We start from the raw sequence: 20,313 nt of genomic DNA on the forward strand, positions 1-20,313 counted from the left end.
AGGGATCGATCAGGAGGAGGTGGAGCAGGGTCAATACGACGTTTTAATACCACCGAAGAAGCAGATAAAAAATACATTCCCAGACATTAAGGGAGCTTTGACTGCGCAGGCTCAACCCCGGAGGCGCTCGTTTGGGAAGGTTGGGTCACGTGACAACTCTGCGGCACTCCTCTGGAATTATCCCACCGCCACCATCTTCCAGTCCCAATGCTTAGCCGCGCCGGTGACGTCAGAATGACATTTAGAGGAGGTCTGCATGGTATACTCCACTTAAAAGCTTTCTGTATCATCCTATTAGTTTGCATGTGCAAAGCAAGCAGCTCAGTAATGTAGAAAACATATTAGTTATTGCCATAAGCAAAATAAAAATATATTAGAAAATGTTCACATTATTCATGGATTTCAAAATTAAGATCCTGCTAAACTTACTTTGAAGAATAATAAGACAAAATCAGTTCTCCTTTAGATTCTCTTTCGATTCCTTGTCTAATCTGCTACTCAGAAATGGCCGTCTGATTCACATCGCTTAATCCTGGAGTCCATTGTCTCTTTCACTGCCATAGCAATCTGCCTGGAGGCGGGGGAAGCAGGAGCTGCTGTCAGTGACGTCACCTTGCTGTGAGCTGCACCGGGAAGAAGAGCGGCTGACAGGAGGAGCGGGCTGAGCTGGGGATACCGGGAACCTGGGTGCCAGGTAGGGGGCCTTACATTTCCTTCAGTGTGTGAGCTGAAGACCTACACGGGACTCTTCCATTATTTCAGTGGTTATATGGATACTCGTTTAGATAAGCAGCCAATGGACATGAGGACATGACAAGCGGGTTCTAGCTTGCGGTGGATGTCCGTGTTCCAAATGGTATCACCGCGTTCTGGGCCACCATATACCTGTAGCCGGCCTTTGGTTTTATGTTTTTATTTATGTTCATTGTAAATATCGACACCCATCGTAATGTCCTTTTCTAGGATGTTATTGGACTAAAGTTTACATTGAATTTTAATAGGTTAATGTATCCGCCTGTAATTTATCAGGTGTTGGTGTTTTACATTAATAATGGTTTATTGCTTTCTGTGGATGTTCATGTCCAGGTTAATGCACAGGTGCGTCGAAGATGGATTCTTGATCGATGGGCAGTATAATTGCATTTGGTATATCAGTATACCCTTGGAATTAAGCCAGGAAGGTTGCCAGAGTCTCAACAGCATCAACTGGACAGCTGGCTTTAGAGCTGTTGTGAGCCGTCTGACAGGCAACTGAGGGAGACAGACAGTGAATGCCTAGTGAGGAATATATGATGAATTCAAGACTGTTAATGATAGGCCAGTCAGGAATGGCATGATGGGCAGGTTCATCGCCTAAGCACCTGCTTAGCGGAAGCAGAGAGTAATCAGTTGACTACAAGGCAGTCATCATTCTGAGTCATCTGTAGTTTGTAAACATGCTTTATTTCAGTGTGCTGCAGTAGTCCTGCCAGGCTATAAGATGGCCACAAAAGGCAAAAAGGCAGCCATATGTAGAATTTACAAGAATGAGGGAACGAAAGAAGGTGATGGAGATGTTAGATTGAGGTATTGGAGCTGTGCGTTTTCCAGGGGAGTTGATGAAAAACACACGCAAGTCCCATACTATTTCCATTGGTTAAGCAGGAATCCCATTAAATCAGGTCATTAGAACCAAAGAGTTAATTTGCCTACGGGGACGTAGAGCAACATTCCAGTAATCTGGCTGTCTAGGCAGGACCAGTTACACTGCATTCAGTCCTGGGCAGCTTTCAGGCAGCTACCCCCCAGATTACATTTCCACATCTAGATAGAGCTTGGGGTTCTTGGAATAGGCATTGAGGTCCTCTGCACGCTTGTGATAGTCAACCTTGTGGGCTTCCAGCAAGTCAGCCAGTTCGCCATTCAAGACATCAGGAAGAGGGTTGACCCATAAGTGACTCTAAAGTTGGCAATGGTGCTCCCAGAGCCGATGGAGGCAACTTTGACCCGGTGGGTGCAATTGTTCAATAAGGGTGCGAGCCAGATAATGTGGCCTTTCTCCATTGAGCTAAACTAATGTGCTTGAACACTACATTAACGTAGATAGTAAACAATATTGCAGATTTGTACACTTGTGGCAACAGTAACATTAGTATAATATAACCTGCCATTTACTGTGATTGTGTTTTATGAAAATATTTTCCAATAGCTTACTGTGGATGACCTGGTTCTCAGTGGCTTAAAGTCTACTATGATTGACCCAGCTGTAAAGTGGTATTAGCCTGTAGCTCACTGTGGATGCCTGTGTTCTACGTTAGTACTAAACAATAACTACCACGGGTACCGGTCTTTCGGGGAAATATCATGCATGATATGATATGGCATGATGATGATTTGTTTCAGACTATTATTGGCACGTAATGTTCGGTGGGTTCGTATCAGCATAGTCGTGGGTGCCTCCGTGATCTAGGGATTAATATTTTTCGATGGGGTAATAAGTGAGTGATTATTGACAAACAATTCTCTAATTTGAGTGCTGAGCTTCATCTCGTTTATCAAGTGAATAAACAAGAGAATAATTACAAAGCGTGGGGATGATATTCCAGGTTTTGCTGCCTAACAGACAATGCTGGCACCCCCTTGGAGGCCATGTTTAAATGACAGAAGTGTTCTACTGCTTGATTAGTGTACCCAGTTGAAGTTAAGTACTGTGGAGTTAAGGGCTGCAAACAATTGAAAGCCAGATATTGCAAATTAAAGGTGATGTAACTCCGATGGATAGCCAGTATAATACACTACAGGGAGTGCAGAATTATTAGGCAAATGAGTATTTTGACCACATCATCCTCTTTATGCATGTTGTCTTACTCCAAGCTGTATAGGCTCGAAAGCCTACTACCAATTAAGCATATTAGGTGATGTGCATCTCTGTAATGAGAAGGGGTGTGGTCTAATGACATCAACACCCTATATCAGGTGTGCATAATTATTAGGCAACTTCCTTTCCTTTGGCAAAATGGGTCAAAAGAAGGACTTGACAGGCTCAGAAAAGTCAAAAATAGTGAGATATCTTGCAGAGGGATGCAGCACTCTTAAAATTGCAAAGCTTCTGAAGCGTGATCATCGAACAATCAAGTGTTTCATTCAAAATAGTCAACAGGGTCGCAAGAAGCGTGTGGAAAAACCAAGGCGCAAAATAACTGCCCATGAACTGAGAAAAGTCAAGCGTGCAGCTGCCACGATGCCACTTGCCACCAGTTTGGCCATATTTCAGAGCTGCAACATCACTGGAGTGCCCAAAAGCACAAGGTGTGCAATACTCAGAGACATGGCCAAGGTAAGAAAGGCTGAAAGACGACCACCACTGAACAAGACACACAAGCTGAAACGTCAAGACTGGGCCAAGAAATATCTCAAGACTGATTTTTCTAAGGTTTTATGGACTGATGAAATGAGAGTGAGTCTTGATGGGCCAGATGGATGGGCCCGTGGCTGGATTGGTAAAGGGCAGAGAGCTCCAGTCTGACTCAGACGCCAGCAAGGTGGAGGTGGAGTACTGGTTTGGGCTGGTATCATCAAAGATGAGCTTGTGGGGCCTTTTCGGGTTGAGGATGGAGTCAAGCTCAACTCCCAGTCCTACTGCCAGTTCCTGGAAGACACCTTCTTCAAGCAGTGGTACAGGAAGAAGTCTGCATCCTTCAAGAAAAACATGATTTTCATGCAGGACAATGCTCCATCACACGCGTCCAAGTACTCCACAGCGTGGCTGGCAAGAAAGGGTATAAAAGAAGGAAATCTAATGACATGGCCTCCTTGTTCACCTGATCTGAACCCCTTTGAGAACCTGTGGTCCATCATCAAATGTGAGATTTACAAGGAGGGAAAACAGTACACCTCTCTGAACAGTGTCTGGGAGGCTGTGGTTGCTGCTGCACGCAATGTTGATGGTGAACAGATCAAAACACTGACAGAATCCATGGATGGCAGGCTTTTGAGTGTCCTTGCAAAGAAAGGTGGCTATATTGGTCACTGATTTGTTTTTGTTTTGTTTTTGAATGTCAGAAATGTATATTTGTGAATGTTGAGATGTTATATTGGTTTCACTGGTAATAATAAATAATTGAAATGGGTATATATTTTTTTTTGTTAAGTTGCCTAATAATTATGCACAGTAATAGTCACCTGCACACACAGATATCCCCCTAACATAGCTAAAACTAAAAACAAACTAAAAACTACTTCAAAAAATATTCAGCTTTGATATTAATGAGTTTTTTGGGTTCATTGAGAACATGGTTGTTGTTCAATAATAAAATTAATCCTCAAAAATACAACTTGCCTAATAATTCTGCACTCCCTGTATAAGGACCTGAAGTGGCTTGGTCTTTCGAAGGCTGCAACAATCCACACTTTTGCAGTTTGCATAAGGGCATTACGCAAAGTCTCACGCACAGACACATACAGTCCTACACCACATTCATGCACACAGCCCAAAAGCAGGGAAACATAGGCTTAGAGAAAGACAAAGGGGTAGATAAATGCATGCATGCAGGCTTCATTTTGCTCATTCTCTGGCCCCTCTTTAAAGGAAATCGAATGAGAAGGGCAGCCCGCATAAGTGTGAAAGACAATATGTTACATGGGTTGTCAGTGATAACAGATAATAATTCCAGTGTTTATTCAATTAATATAAAATTAAACTTTCTTTTTTTATAAGGGACAAGGTGCCAATCAAGAATACGTCTCTCCATCAAATTGCCTAGTTAAGAGGCAAATGTGTCCTTTAGGCACTTTTTCTATTGCATTTTACATTAATGTGCATTAATCATACATATGTATTGCCGCATTGCAGCGCCTGCATCTCTCTCTGATTAATGTATGTCACATATTTATGGTTGCCAGGTCACTCCATTTATGCTGAACAATACTACTCAGTTTTGGGCTTTCCTTTTATAAGTTGTTTTTAGGTCTAGTAAGATGACAGCCTTAGTTTTTCCCCAGCCTCATGTGATTAAAAAATAATAATAATAATAAAAGCTGCCTCTTGTCCAGACAAAAAATTAAAAACATGTTTACATACATAGAGGAGGCGTGGGTCAGCTCTGTTCATCCGTGGGTCCATTAAACCATTCATTCACATTTTGCTCCCTCCCACCACAACTTACAGCATAGGCCAATGGGTGCGCCCACTACCGCCATTTGCGCTTCTATATTATGAGTGATGTCATTTTCCTGATGTTGTGTGTGGATCTGAAAAGAAGTGCACTTCGGCAGCGGGGTGATGGGCTAATAGTTTGCTAATACTTATACGAAGAACCTTTTATTTATATACAAAGTTTGTAGTTCTTTTGCAATATAAAAATATTATAATTAGGAAATTGGTATTTTCTTTACATACGATTAAAATGTAAAAAATGTCTATAAAGCTGGAAGCAGAGCACCAATACTGCTAACCTGAAACGCACACAGACCAAGCTTTGGAGCTATTGCCTGTCATCAATCGTTTCCCTTTACCATTGTCGCCAATGAAAAAAATGATGCATTAGCATGACCTACAGGCTAAGCTCCATTCCTGAAGCACGACGTTTGCATTCCTCTCTTTATCAACCAGCTTCAAAGCTTGCAATCCACAGGGCACACCTGAGCCCCGGATTCTTCTGTATGTTTAAGAATGCGGCATTAACGAATGCTGAAAGCGGCTTCTCAAAATATAACCCGTGTTTTCATTTATTATATCTATTTGTGGTTTTCTGTAGCACATACCACATTCACAAGGGCTTAAAGAGCATTTAATAGAGATGCTTATTATTTTTTCATTGACACGAGGAGCAGAGCAATATGCTTATTCAATAAACATTGTAGCAGAATTGAATAACTAGGAAACTGGACCAATAATTACCAAATAGGACCAGTAATCAGTGAGACTGTAAAGTGATGTAAAAACTCGGAGGTTGATATACATATGTATAATAATAAGGACAATAAATGGAAATTGTCTCACCAGGAATTACCAGTCGTTAATTAGATGATTAGCGTTGTTAGCAGCTTATCAAGTCAAGTAGAAAATTCAAGTTGGTAGTGGTGTTGTGGTAAAAGGAATTATTTTTTTTATTTGCTGCAGAGGAGGGTTTACTCCCAGGTACAGGGAGATGGAGGTTCTCTTTATTTCCATAAACAAACACATCTTTAACACTGGCATTTGGCAAACATTACCGTGCACATGAAATGAGTGATGTTTTAGCAATGTGTTCCTAAATGTCACTTGGGCTCCTCCTAATAGGTCAACAAAAAAGCTGTACTTAAATTGCTGTTAATTCGAATGTAATCCCAGAATCAAGAAACAGATTGTTGCTCTGTATGTGGACATTTAAATTGAAAAATGCCTTTCTTCTACGCTCATTGACTCCAAGAAAAATATCAGAATAACACAGGAAGTCCTTGTCACTTTTCACGTTGCTTTTTCAAACAAATGGTAATACCTAGATAGTGCTCCTCTATCAAGTTAATACATTTTTTTCTGTTATCTGATAGATGGATTTGTCAAGAAACACATAATTTTTGGTCTCTTATATTCCTTGCTAAAAAGTCACATTTGTAATGGCACTATGGACAGATTGAAACATTTGGGCATCTGACATAACTCACAAGGTACTGGATGAGGTTCCATACCTAAAGGAAACTCAATTTTCTGTCTCACCAAATTTAACCCAATCTAATTTGACACCTAACACTACACATATCCACAGAATACTTTCCAATCCTCGTGTCTGTGCGCAGTATCCGAGTCGTGCTGTGCTTGCACATTCATAACTGCTCACAGCGAGGCTAAACAAATGTGAGAAGATATTCCTGCATGCTTATCCCATAAGAGATACATGGTTTTGTGACATGGGAGTGATATAATTCTCTTTCAGTCTGCTTGTTGCTGAAGTGATGCATGATGCTTTCACATGGAGTATGAATAGAAAGAAGAGTGTATGTGCCTGGTATTTATTATTAATTAATGTGTAATTTGATATCAACTGCCTTTGTGAAGTGAAACTGAGAAGAAGCGAGTACATGTTCCTGTGAAAGCTTCCTCGTTTAGGAGAGGAGTCACAAATAGTATTAGGACGAGGTTCTTGGGTTTTCTTCCATTTTTTCAAGGGGAGCCCATTATTGTGTTTGTGTTAAGTAATTTTTTTCTGGTTGTCTAATCTCTGACTTTTCTATTTGAACTTCAAATCAATAAAACTTTTCAATGCCTCTCCTCAATTAAAATTGTGTTTGCAAGTTCATATTTCCTTTTGAGCTGCTGTGTTACCGTAACTCGGGTTTCTTATTATCTGCTGTTATGCTGCAGTGAGGAAGTTGTGCTGTCAAAGGTCTTGCTTGAGGCGCAAGAATGCTGCTTGAGGAGATTATCGCTGAGGTCAGCTGACTGTCTGCTGTTCACATTGTGACCAAATCTTTCATGATGATCTCAGGGTAAGGGAGAGCAACATTCCTTTTGGTCCAGCGTGATCAGAGCTTTTCTTGAGAAGTTGCTTTGTAATGTAGGGATGCCCATTGTTGATCCACGAGTATTGGAGCCATGACAGAGGTTTTAGGGTATCTATATGGGGTAAAATTACTATACAGTGACTCTTCTTTGGATTTTTTTTTTTACATAAAAGGTTGATAATCCTGAAAACCTGCCATCGCTCCACTGAGCCTAAACAAATTTTGAATACTAATTGTGTAGACTTTTATTTGGGACAATGAAGCCCATTAAAAGTCCAGAATTGAGTGGCTTCTACTTTTTGTACCTTTCTGAACTTAATACGTGTCAGTATTGTAATTTATATATAGGCTTTTTTGTTTGTCTAAAGAGCCAGCACCTCAAACTGTGTTCAAATGCAGATCGGAATGGTTTGAGGATTCCAGATGATGATTCTTAGCCCTATGTTGAACTGAGTGTTTATTGCAGTGGCTAGCTTTTCAGAGCCCTTCATATTGAAAGGAGTTTAGTGATTTATCTTAGCTCTGAAAGTAATGTGTTCAAGAGGGTCTTGGCACTAACCATGAAAGGCCATCTCTTCATTGTGGGACAGCAGAATTGGCAGATTCATGGTGGTTGATCTTAGAATTCAGTTTGCATGAGGTAGGACATTACTTATTTTGCCCCTTTTCGCGATTAGATGTATGCACAATAGTGAGGAGTTTGAACTGACTTCTTTGTTTTACTGGCAGCCATTGGAGGTATAAGACGACAGCAGTCAGGGGTTCTAATTTCGATGATCACTTTAAATGTAGACAAACGTTGTTAATCTTTCTCTGTAGTACTATATTTTTTAATTTCTGTGTAGTATTATTGTTTTTCCTTTGAAGATTGCAATAGTCCACGTTTGGTCACAGCTGACGAACGATTGTGGCCTGGAAGTCTAGCTTTGAAGAGAATGTTGTGAGCTGGGACAAGCCTGCAGACTGAAGCCTCCTTGGTTGGTGGTGATTATTTCGGGTTCCATTAAGAGAGTGAGGGAGAAGCATCGAGTAGGACTCCAAGGTTTAAGGGAGCCATCCCCATTGGGTTTACAAGTAGTGGATGCGGATTTTCCAGAAATAACAAATCTTCATCTGCCTCTCTACCTTCTCTCTTTCACACATCTCTTCTATATGTGCCTTTGTTATATATGCCTATTGTATACCTCTCGCTCTCTCTCTTCCTCACGCTTTTTCCTCATGAGCCTCTGTATTCTCAGTTCCCCTTCACTCTCCTCTAGCTCTGCAACCTGACACTTTTAACATTTGTTTGTCACTCTGACTCTGCTTCTATCTTCATACCCTGTTTATGATCATACTGTATGCTTTACTCAGCCCCATTTCTTCCCTCTTTATTTGTCATTCTCTTATTGTTTCTCCCTTTCTGTTTCTTTCTTTCTCGCCCTCTCTGCTTTCCGCTTTGTCTCAGTCTAGCATGCACCATGTCACTCTTGTCTACCTCATTTCTTCCTCTCTCTTGCCTTTTTACTCTCCAAATATTTTAAGGGGAGGTCCAGAAATTAGCAAGACTTGAAAATTCAAGCAGCAGTATTTAAGTGAAGCAGTCTGAGGCATCACGCGATGAGAAGGGATGGCTTGGGATGCCGTTCAGGTTTTTGAAGGGAGGATTAATTCCAAAATTGATTGATTATGATGCTAATTTGAGACTCTTTCTTTGACAGTGCTCCTCTGAAAGATATTAATTATAGTGTCATCATATATTAATGCTAGTTTGAGTTTCCTCTTTTAAATGCTGTGCAGCGTTTAACCGCACAATTGTACTTTTTATTTTTCTGCTGGTGCGTAGTGTAGATAAACATTTGGTTGGGAGTGTGTGTGGAATATGTTGAAGTGCAGCAGGTATAGTGTTTGTGTATTATTGAGACTTTTGGTGGCACTTGCCAGTCGAAACTTTCAGGATGTGATACACTGAGAACTCTGTTAGGACTTGTCTAAGTACCCCAGTACAATGAATGCGAGGGAGTCATTTTTTATTTTGAATACTTGTATTGGTATTTAAAGAAGAAAAATCAAACAGAAAATATATATAATTGGATGAATGCAAACAATTTATAGAAACGTTAGGAGGTACCCAAGTCATTGGAAATTATTAAAAATGAGTAAATCTTATTTTGATGTAATTCTCTGAATGGAAAAACTAGAACGAGCTATGAAAACGGAAATACAAAGAAAGGAAAGGAGACAGTGGGAAAAAATAGGTTTATATTTTCATATATAGGCCCAAATTAATAAATAATAATCGAAATAGTAAAATTAATCTCAGGACCCCTTTCAGAGGGCCACAGGGCACAGAAGTTATTACTGGGCCAAACATGGTAGTTGAGGACTTATACTCCTGATGTCCTGGGACCCAACCTACTATGAATGTTGCTCAACTAGGCTAAGTACTCCTTCTGCATTTGATCCACAATGGTAGCTGTGGTTGAGAGTCAAGGCTTCCTATAAGAATGTAAGTACACGTCAGTGAACACGACTCATAAATGAAAGTGCAAACAGATGAACAATAAATCAATGCCCAGCCAAGTACTTGGCTCTTATAAGAAAAGTAGTATTTTATTAATAACGCTATACATGCAATGAAGCAGAACATTCAGAAGCAACAACACAATCCCCCTTGAGGTCATGGCTTTAGTAGTTGTCATGCGAACCCTTTGTATTCAGGGTTATTCCACATTCACTGGCGGGTGCATCAGAGAATGCAGATGATTAGGCCATACTAAAGGTGTCTCCATTTGACTCTTTAGGAATTTAGTCAAAAGTGTCTGTGGTGCCACAGCACCGTTAGCAGCGAGTCGCTTGTGGCCCAAGTGGACCCGTTCACATCCTACCTGCTCTCGCAGCATGGAAGAGTTCAGCGATGCAGAGGGCACCTTGAATACGCAGTCCACAAGTCCTGCTTGGCCCAGAGAAGTCGGGCTGCTTGCGGCCAATCCGTGGCACTGCCTGAGGTCTATTAGATGTCAGAAAATGCACCCAGCTCACAAAGATGCATTATGTTGACTTTGCTCAACAGGGGGACGGGGGAACCTTTCTTCAGCTCCCATGGTCCAGTCCTCCGTGGTGAGTCTGGAGCTTATTCAGTCTGGAATCAGTGTGGGTCCAACCTCCGAACTGTAGCCTCAATCTCTCCGAGCAGTGGCCTAAATCCTTTGGTAACTATGGTACCGGCAGATTCTCCTGGCATCCGAGGTTGCAGCGTTATGTGATGATATGGGCAGAGGCTCCTCCAGCAAAAGCGCCCCCAGCGCAGATGGTCACAAGTCTTGGGACCTCTTGAGTGGTAACTTGCTTACCTGGCTTATCGGGTCACTGCTGCATGGCGTATGGGCATAGTAAGACCTGCGTGGTGCTCAGCACACGGCTCAGTCTATAGTGACCCTCTCCTGGCATAGGAGGGTTGCCGAAAACAGTCCTGCACATGGGCGATGGCCTGATGTGTGCACAGCCAAACCGTCACACCTCGCATACGGAGTCCTCATGTTAGGGCTTCCTACTCAACCTTGCTCCCTCCTGCACTCTCCTCTTGCTCAGAGGGCTGGTGCTTCAGGCTCCAGACAGGTTGTCTTGGTTTCCCTGTGTGATGTCCCTCACCCAGCAGGAAGAACAGTGTAATCAACAGTAGTTTTAATTCTATGATTATCACGTAATCCATTCCACTAAGAATCATAAGAGAATTCGGATAAATCCATTCAACAGGTGTAATCTGGTTAAACTGTTTTATAATAAATAAATCAATAATACGTTTGTTCTGGTATCTAATACATTCACATAATGATAAAGAATTACATGTAGACCATACATTCTCCCAGAAAGATATAGAAAAGTTACATTTATGTAACATGACTGGAAGTTATCTTTTATAATTTTACATGGCCAGCAAGATTCATCTTCAGGGTCCATGAATTTATAGAGTAATGCGAGTACCAAAATAAGTCTGCTATAAAGAAAAAACAAAATTTTAGTTAGATTTGCTGATAAGTAATAGTATTAAAGATCATTATCTACATACGGTTCCAGACATGAATATCCCATCAAAACTGCAGATTCTTTTCCCAAGCAATTTCAGTTTTCAATTTAGATCTTACTAATGAATCTTGTCAAATATCTTTCTAAATAAGGGCTGTTTTAGGAATTGAGTTACTCTAAATAAGGTCAAACAATTGACGCTGTTTAGTCGGACTAAAACTATGATTTTATGGTATTATTACAACGGACAGAGAAAAAAAACATCTCAGAGAATCAAGTAATCTTTATTTAATGATGATTGAGTAGAATATTTACAGTGAAATATTTCAAAAGATAATATTTTATTCCTTTAAAAACCCTTTACCCCAGGATATTCTCTTATCATGCCATTTCATCCAATAAAAGGATGTGTTTTTTAATTTTAAGTACCAATGCAAAAATGAGAGCATTATAGAAGTTAATTTGTCGGGAGCAAACTGAAAAAAACAAACTTGTTAAAGTGTGCTTTTGGAATATTTTAAAACAGGAGACATAAGAATACCTGACCAGTTAGACATATGAAGTAATTCTGTAAACGAGAAGCCACCCAGGCACTTTCTTTCTAATAAAACCCAAGTTGGAGGAGACAAAGAGTATTCAGAAATTGGAGAGCATACTTGTTTAATAATACAAGAGGAGTGGTAAACTTTAACAGCGGGAAACTTAACACCACCATTAATTTTGATTAAGTGATTCATGAAGTATTATTGCTGCAGTAAAATCTAGAACCAAGTGAATCAAGGTGGTTAAATAAATATAGTGGAATATTGAAAGGCATTATAAAGGATGTTCAAAACTGTCATATTTTTCATCTAATCAACCCGCCAAGTTAAAGAAAGTGTAGACCAAGAGCTAAGGAGAGCATTAAGTTTCTGTTGTAAAGAAAGCAAATGAAATAAAATTATTTTTAGACAGTGGAAGAAAACCAACTATCTAAACATTTTATTAGGAGACACCATTTAAAGTTTGAACCTTCAAACTTATTTTTGCATGTAGTAACTGTTCAAAGGTAAAATATCAGTTTTAGTAGAATTGAGTTTATAACTAGAAACTGAAGGAGTGTGAAACACTACCAGAGGCAATTTACAGGAGAGTTAGACACCTGGGAGAATGTTTCCAGATGGAACAGAACATTACCTACTCTCTAGGCAAATGCAGGGTGCTAGCTGGAAATATAGGGAGCTAACACAGGTTTTGTTGTTTCATCTCCTCACCAAGTTTACTTTTTATTCCAAGATTCCCAAATGCCTTTTTCATTATTCAACAGAGCACATTCATCGCAAGGAAAAAAACATGCAGTGAGGTAATATATAAAAAAATATACAAAGAAATAAGAATACTTCAATGTTCGAAACAAGTAAAAGGTGTTAAGGAAATATCTGAATCAGCCAGATAAGAGTCATCTGCATAGTCCAATAGTTTAACTTTCAAAGAAGTAGATTTGAAATCTGTAATATTGTTATTGCCTCTTACCCTTTATGAAAAGGGGTTCAAGACATAAAACAAATAATAAAGGAGAAAGTAGGCTGCCTTGTCTATTACCATGGCCTTGAGTAAAGTAATTAAAAAGTGAACCATTAGTAAGAAAACAAGCTTCAAGAATAATGTATAAAATTGTGTTAATAAGGGCCCCTTGCACGCGTTCTCCATCAGTCTTTGGCTGGCGGAGAACGAGGTTGTAATCCCCAAGGCAGCACTGCCCTGGCAGATTAGGACTGCCTCAACTGCCAGACTAGCGGTGGTCCGACCGCCATCCGCAAGTCTGCCAGTACACTGAACACCAGAGTCGTAATGGGGGCCTTAGTCCCAATGTATTCAATCTAAAGCCTTCTCTGCATCCAGGGTAATAACAGCTAAAGGAGAAGTATTTTTAGAGGCAGGTGTAATGGTATTCGAGAATAATCTAGCATTATCAGATGCTAAAAACAGATTCCAATTGGGATGAAAGAATTTTTTCATTAATTTTGCAGCCTCATCTGAACGGGGATATCGGCATAAAATGTGTCCGAAGTCAGTTATATTTATCTGGTTTAGGTATAACCGTAATAAGAGCATCTAGAAATGTCCCATGTGCACTGGAGTCAGAAACAACAAATTATACAATTGTATCAATTTGGGAAAATAAACAGTAATGGGAAATTAAATGAAAAGAGAAGCCATATAGCCCCATGGCATTACCCTCTTTTAATGAGCATCTAACATCCACTATTTCTTCTATAGAGACCTCCTTATCTGGTTATGAAACATATATCAAGGAAGAGTCCATATTAGGAATAGTAGAAAATGAATTTTCAAAGCCTAATTGTGAAGGATTACAATCATTAAATTAATCACATGTATATAAATTCTTCTAGTAGGTCCCAAAACAGTTGGCAGTATCAGCATCAGAAACAGCAGTTGATCTATCATCCTAATTAATAACACAATTATTTTCCTTTCTTTTTGATGTTTAGATAATGGGACGACTTGTTTCCTGTTGGATTTTGACTATTAAATCTAAATAGTTTTAACACTTAATAAAATAAGGCAGTTATTCTGTATAGCAGTTTTGCTAAATTCATATTTTGCGACAGCAATATCATTGAGCTTTGAAGGGCCCTGAGCAGTAAAATATTTGTTTTCAAGGATCCTAACAAGTTGGAGCTGAGGACAATATTGAGCATTCAATATATCAAAAGGTAAATGCTTGAAAATCTATTTTAAAAGTATCCATTTCGCCTTGTTTGCACCAAGGACTATTGGTTGGCCTATGAGGTCCCCTCAATCTAGTGGGGCATGTTCACTTTGGGCTGTGTTTTGAATACCGGCTGGGTGGGGACTTCTATGTATTGACTTCCTAATCGTGGCATTTCCATTGGATGGATGTTTTCCATTGTGAGAGTACTCACCGCAATCTCAGGACCAATTCTTGGCTTATCATTTTCTTTATTTTTTCCTCTTCAGTGGAACTGCTTAGGCTGCTTTCTTCTAAATATCTTTTTTGACACATTGTCCTCATGACGGCCCTGGCCAGTTTCATCATTGGGCTGAAATGTTAACCTTTTTCACATAACATGGACTGTCTGAATCTATTTGAGCTATAACTGAATACTCTCAATTGACTGTGACATTTTCAATTGATTATTGTACATCACACGTATTATTCCTTCATTGCATCCTATTATTGTGTATTTAATGTCAATTTTTGATTGCACCAGAATTGCTTGTTCGTCTGAATCACTGTTTGTTTCAAATTTTGCAACATCGTATGTAATTATTATCTTGTGTATTTAAATAATTTTCTTTTTGAAATTTGCTATAGCTTGTGTCTAGTCATTTGACAAGGGAACACAATTTTTATATATGGATACTTTTTGGCTTACCTTAAGTTGTTTCTTCAGTTTTGCTCCCGGGTGAACCTTATGTTTTTTGATACAGTGTTAAAAGTATTCCAGTTATTACTGCAAGAAGTAGCTGATGGGATGTTAAATTAAAGAAAAATGATCACAAAAATTGCCAAACGCTCATGAAATATTTGATCAGAAAGCAGATGCTTACTAAATCTGTCTACCAGCTTCTGAACTAACTTCAGTAACCACAATTTTGACATTAACAGTAGCTCGATTAGCAAGAAAACACAAAACCTATCTGTGTTGCAAGCAAATTTTAAGCATTTTGCAAAGCATAATATCTATATGAGACAAAGAGCCTTGAAAGGATGAATCAAAAGAACATTTTAAGAGATCCAAGATACACATTTTCCAAGCATCTGTTAGGGCTCGGGTGTTACAGCAGATTTAAAGGCCATACGTAATTTAGCTGGGACAAATATATGCAGAGTTTCTCTCAATGTATGGGTCAAAAATATTGTTAAAATTACCACCAACAATTATACTATCGCTCAATATCTTAGTTTGATTTTAATATTAGATCAGAACTAGTTTCATATATCAGGGGCATAGACATTAAAAAGAGAGAAAGGGTTTTTGTGAATTTGACCATCAGTTAGGGTGAATCTTCCCTCTGTATGACACTCTTAAGACAAAACCTCTGATCTGATCTGATCCCCTGTGTCATAAAATAGTACCTCCGCTCTTAAATCCTACAGAAGGAGTAAAACACATTACCAGACCATTGCATTTAAGTTTTAGAGACACTGCTTCATTGCATAGTATAAGAATGTATCTTAATAAGTGGAGACAATACTGTTTACTTTTAATGGGATTACCAAGACCAGGCACATTCCACAAGACAGTGTTACCCATTGACAGCTAAAATAAGTAACATCCGAACATCAGATATAAAAGCCTGTAAAAATAATATGGAAACACAAATTGAGCAAAAACAATATTCCAGAAAAGAACGATACCACATTAAATTTGAATTAAATGAGACTACAAAATATTCAGTTTAATATTTAAAAGGAAAAGAAACAAGACAGGAAAAATAAGAGAATGAGTAAGACAAATAGAGGCAAAAAAATAAACAGTTCGAAGGAACGAATCATGACCTGAGGAAAACGATAAGAGTGAACAAATGTAGGAAGCTTACAATGAACATGGTTTCAGGACAATAAAAGTGTACAGACAATAAAAGACAGAAGGTAAATACAATATTAGCACCAGTACAAATAAGTGTAAACAAATATCACAGTTAAGCATCTTTCATAGATGAGACTTGCCTAGCATTTGAACAGCGAACATTGGAATGTTGGCGATGCGGGCTTTTACCGGCCAGTAAAAGCCCGCAGCACTCCATTGTTTTCAATGGAGCCCCCAGCATTCCAATGTTCTAATAATAAATAAGCAAGCTTTGCTTGGTTGTCAGAGGACTTGGAAATGCCATTATAGGTAATCTTGAAAAAGCAAGGATGAACAATTTCATATCTCATCTTGAACTGCATTATGGTAGGTCTCACAGGAGAAATTCTTTCTTCCTCTCATAGAGAGAAATTATTTCTTTCTGGCATTAGTTGAATTAGAGGGTTCCTGGGAGATGAAAATACATTGGCCAGGCCAACTGAGTTTTTTTTGTCTCGATTTTGGCTGCCTTAACCTCTTGAAGTGGATCCATAAGTTCTGGAAAAAAGAAATGATACCTCTAGGTTTAGACGACAATGACTCTATGTGGGCTCTTTGGATAATTAGGATAGTAGATGTTGGCAATCCAGTTAAATTGGGAAGAAATGTCTTCTGAAATGCAGCAAGGTCCAGACCCTCATCACCTGTAGGTGGGCCATATAATCTTAATTGTTGCAATAGATGTAACTTTTGAGGGCTTCTGTGTGACACTGCAAATCTCGTATGTCCCATTTAAGCCAGAAACGTTTACAGAAGCACCCTGCACATTACTAATGTTTTGCTCCATGTCTATTATTCCGTTTTCTGTTGATATCCATTTGTCCTCAATGGACTGTCGTTTTCATTGGTAGCCCTCATAAATTACTAGCAAGCTTTTATTTAATCCAAAATTCTGTCAAGCGTTGTATTGTCCGATGCAGAAATGAAGGGATTGGGTGACCTTTTTTTTTTACCTGTTTAGATTTCGCTCCAGAAGTAGCAAAATGACCTTTGATATTTAAGCTGTCATCGGAAGACAGTTTGACATTTTGACTTTTAGACTTCTAAGATGGAATGAGATAGACTCCCGGCTTGTGCCTAATGCTCACCTCCCCGGAGTCTAAAATACCCACATGGGTGCCATGGGGTATTATTTTACTTTTGTTTAGTGTACCACACCGCACCACAGGGCATTCAGTGTTACTGCTCTTACTAGTGATAGTCAATCAAGTAGTAACATTAGTGAGTCCATCTTGGTCCTGAAGAGGAGTCTAGGGGTAGACTCCGAAACATGTAGACCGACCAGGAGGTAAGGTACATAGTATACCCCACCTCCGACGCCCCCTTTTTAACCATACCGCCCCTGTGAGACGTATTAAATTAGTAATACCACCTAGAGGCATGTATTTTTATTTCACCTAAGACTCACCACTCCTATCCCTCTCAAAAATTCACATTGATGAAACTACATCAGTGCTCCCATGTATTCCGTTGGTCGTAGCACGCCCCGTTCTGCAGCGGAACGGGAGGAAACCCAATGATGAAGCTTGCCCCCAAGTGGATAACCCTGGTGGGTGAGGGTTTTTCACACATAAACCTTTTTTTTAGGGTCGAGCCTGCGTTGCATGCGCTCGCGCATGCGTATCGCAGCGAGACTCTTTTGTATTTAGAAAAGGGCTTGGAGCCCTGTCAACTTCACGTCTGTTTTTTATTGGTTCGTGGGCTTCCCAAATAAAATCTGCTTGCTTTCATTAGTCGAAGGCACGCATACGTCATGCCTTTTCCGGTGGCTAGCCCTCCTCGAGCGCAGCGACCAAGTACAGAAAACATGCGAGGCTCGCTGTTTTCCATCGGGCTCGTGGACTTCTTTTTCTCTAATTTACGAGCGTGATCTCGCTTGGCAGAAGTCGAGCGCTTTACATAGTTGATTTCACTTTTTCGGGTTATGTACATAAATGCACTTTTGCCCGATAGGTGAAAAGTCGGGTTAGGAGTTTACAACGCGATCAGCTCTAACATGAGCAAACGCGAGACCCGTTGCATTGTAAATGCTTGTCTTTCCCTTGGCCACCCTGTGGAATCTCTTTAGGCTGGGCCTTCCCAGTGAAGTCAGCCATGTTTGCCCCCTGTTGTGGGACTAGGCCCTTCTCTGAGAAGGGCAGAAATGTGTTATTTAGTGATGCATTGCTTTCTAATAGGTTTTACTAGATAAATAGCTGTGCAGACATAAATCCATGTATACATACATGCATGAGCTCCCTGTTGGAATGATACCATATGTTCTAACTCAGAGAAAATCTGATTGAATTGTTAGGCTTCTTGTGAAGAAGACTCCTTTCTTGAGGCGCTAACCTATCTCTATGATTGTGGGAAAAGAGCCTATGGGTATTTAGCAACCACAAAACGTCCTCGAGTCTTTAGTAAAAAACATCCTACATATGTGGAAGAAAGTAGTCTTTTCAATATACCACACAGCCAAGAGGTTGGGCAGGCTTGTCTGAAACTCCATGTCTGTAAACTTGCTGGGCTCTGACTAAGGCAGTACTGCCCATACTGTACTGCCCATCTAGAGGATATGGTAAAGGTGGGGTCTGTTATTCCCTCATGTCCCTGGGCCCAAGTCAAACCCGGGCCATTTACCGTTTAGTCTTCTGATGTGATGGGAAAATAAATGAAAATGCAACTGGCTCTAAGACACTGCATATCTGCAACTTCTAACGAGTTAAATATGGTAGTTTTTAGCATAGTATTTTATAGTTTCACTGGAAAAACAGGGAGTGTATTTTGTATTGTATTTGGCTTATCTGAAGGTGAAGACATGCCATGTGTTTGCTAGATTCAGTTTTGCCAGGCTCTTGCCTAATGAAATCTTCCTAGAGACTGTTAATAGGTGTCATGACACTGCACAGCAGTACTCTCATGCACCCAACAGCCTGCCTGTCAGAGTTCTCCTTCTTGTGGGAAGGATAACGTGGGGTGATCAAGGACGCTTACTTTCCCACTGTGATCAATTTTGTTCATTCAACAGAATGGTATATTTAAAGGGGCAGTGCTGCTCCGTGATTCAGGGCATACTGTCACTGACTAATGTTGAATTGTTTTTCTCTATTTTGTTTTTGCTCATACAGGGTGAAGAATTAGGAATCTGACTAGTCCGTGTCTGGCTGTGAACCATCACCATGGGGGAACTCTTCAGAAGTGAAGAGATGACCCTGGCGCAGCTCTTTCTCCAGTCGGAGGCCGCATACTGCTGCGTCAGCGAATTGGGGGAACTAGGGAAGGTTCAGTTCCGCGATGTAAGTTATTATTGTGTGTGTCCAGTACAACTGAACCAGGCTCTTCAAGCTAGGATTATAGAGTGATCTATTTGAAAACCCACTTTGTGTTTTTTAGGGCAGTTGAAGAAGAATTCTTAGATTAAGAGTAAATCTCGCTTACATAGCTATCTGGCTTTAGGTCCCCAGGATTAAACCAAGGTTTTATTTAGCTGCTTTGAGTTGGTGGCTTATGGAACCCGTAGATTGGATTTTTAATCATAATATCACTAGTTGTCTAGGTTGGGCGATCGTGGGAAAATCACCTTTTATTGTGCAATTCTGAGTATTTAGAAGCAAGCAGAGATGTTGTAGATAAGTAATTAAAACTGGATTAGATACCTCTTTTAACTAGGCGGTTTGAGCTGTAAGGAGCTTGATTTCTGGCCGGATTTGGCCAATTTTTTTAAAGGACTTGCCCTAAATGTTTGTAATTACTCAGTAATTACAGATCTTGGATGTAGCCTTGAAACCACTTTTTGTCTTAAAAACATAAAGGAATGTGGCCAGAGCAACGTCTCTATCTACCAGCAGCGTTTTCCTTCAGCTATTAAATATGCTACTTTTTACCTGCTGTCAGGTAGCCTTTGTTGTTTACTGTAAATACGCAATTTTAATTCGGTGAGTTTGTTGTGCGGCTGAAGGCGTGTGATTTGTCTTGGCAGGAAGTTCTGCTCACATTGGAATATATGAGGCCTGACAGGATGGCTGAGGCGGCTGGAAGGAATGGAGCTTGGGTGGTAATATTTACGTTCTGATATTGCTGTGCTCTTTCTTTGCAGTTGAACCCAGATGTCAATGTTTTCCAACGTAAGTTCGTTAATGAAGTCAGAAGGTGCGAAGAAATGGACCGCAAGCTAAGTAAGTTTACCTTCCTCGCCGTGTGAAGAGTTCTCGTCCTGCCCACTGCTGGCTGATGTGCACCAGCGCACTGGACAGGCGGCATGTCCACCACG

General features: G+C 40.0%; 1 protein-coding gene across 4 annotated transcripts in view; it reads left to right on the plus strand.

The window, feature by feature from the left end:
- The first annotated feature begins 579 nt into the window (after nucleotides 1–579).
- Nucleotides 580–20,313, plus strand: part of ATP6V0A1 (ATPase H+ transporting V0 subunit a1) — a 221,698-nt gene continuing 201,964 nt past the window's right edge. For all 4 annotated transcript variants that reach the window (XM_069237704.1, XM_069237705.1, XM_069237706.1 and 1 more), the window contains exons 1-3: nucleotides 580–694; nucleotides 19,172–19,339; nucleotides 20,140–20,218. In XM_069237704.1, the coding sequence (XP_069093805.1) occupies nucleotides 19,223–19,339; nucleotides 20,140–20,218 (196 nt within the window). In that variant the 5' untranslated portion in view covers nucleotides 580–694; nucleotides 19,172–19,222. The remainder of the gene's footprint in view (nucleotides 695–19,171; nucleotides 19,340–20,139; nucleotides 20,219–20,313) is intronic.

The sequence above is a fragment of the Pleurodeles waltl genome, chromosome 6 (genome assembly GCF_031143425.1).
Source record: "Pleurodeles waltl isolate 20211129_DDA chromosome 6, aPleWal1.hap1.20221129, whole genome shotgun sequence".
Lineage (NCBI taxonomy): Eukaryota > Metazoa > Chordata > Amphibia > Caudata > Salamandridae > Pleurodeles > Pleurodeles waltl.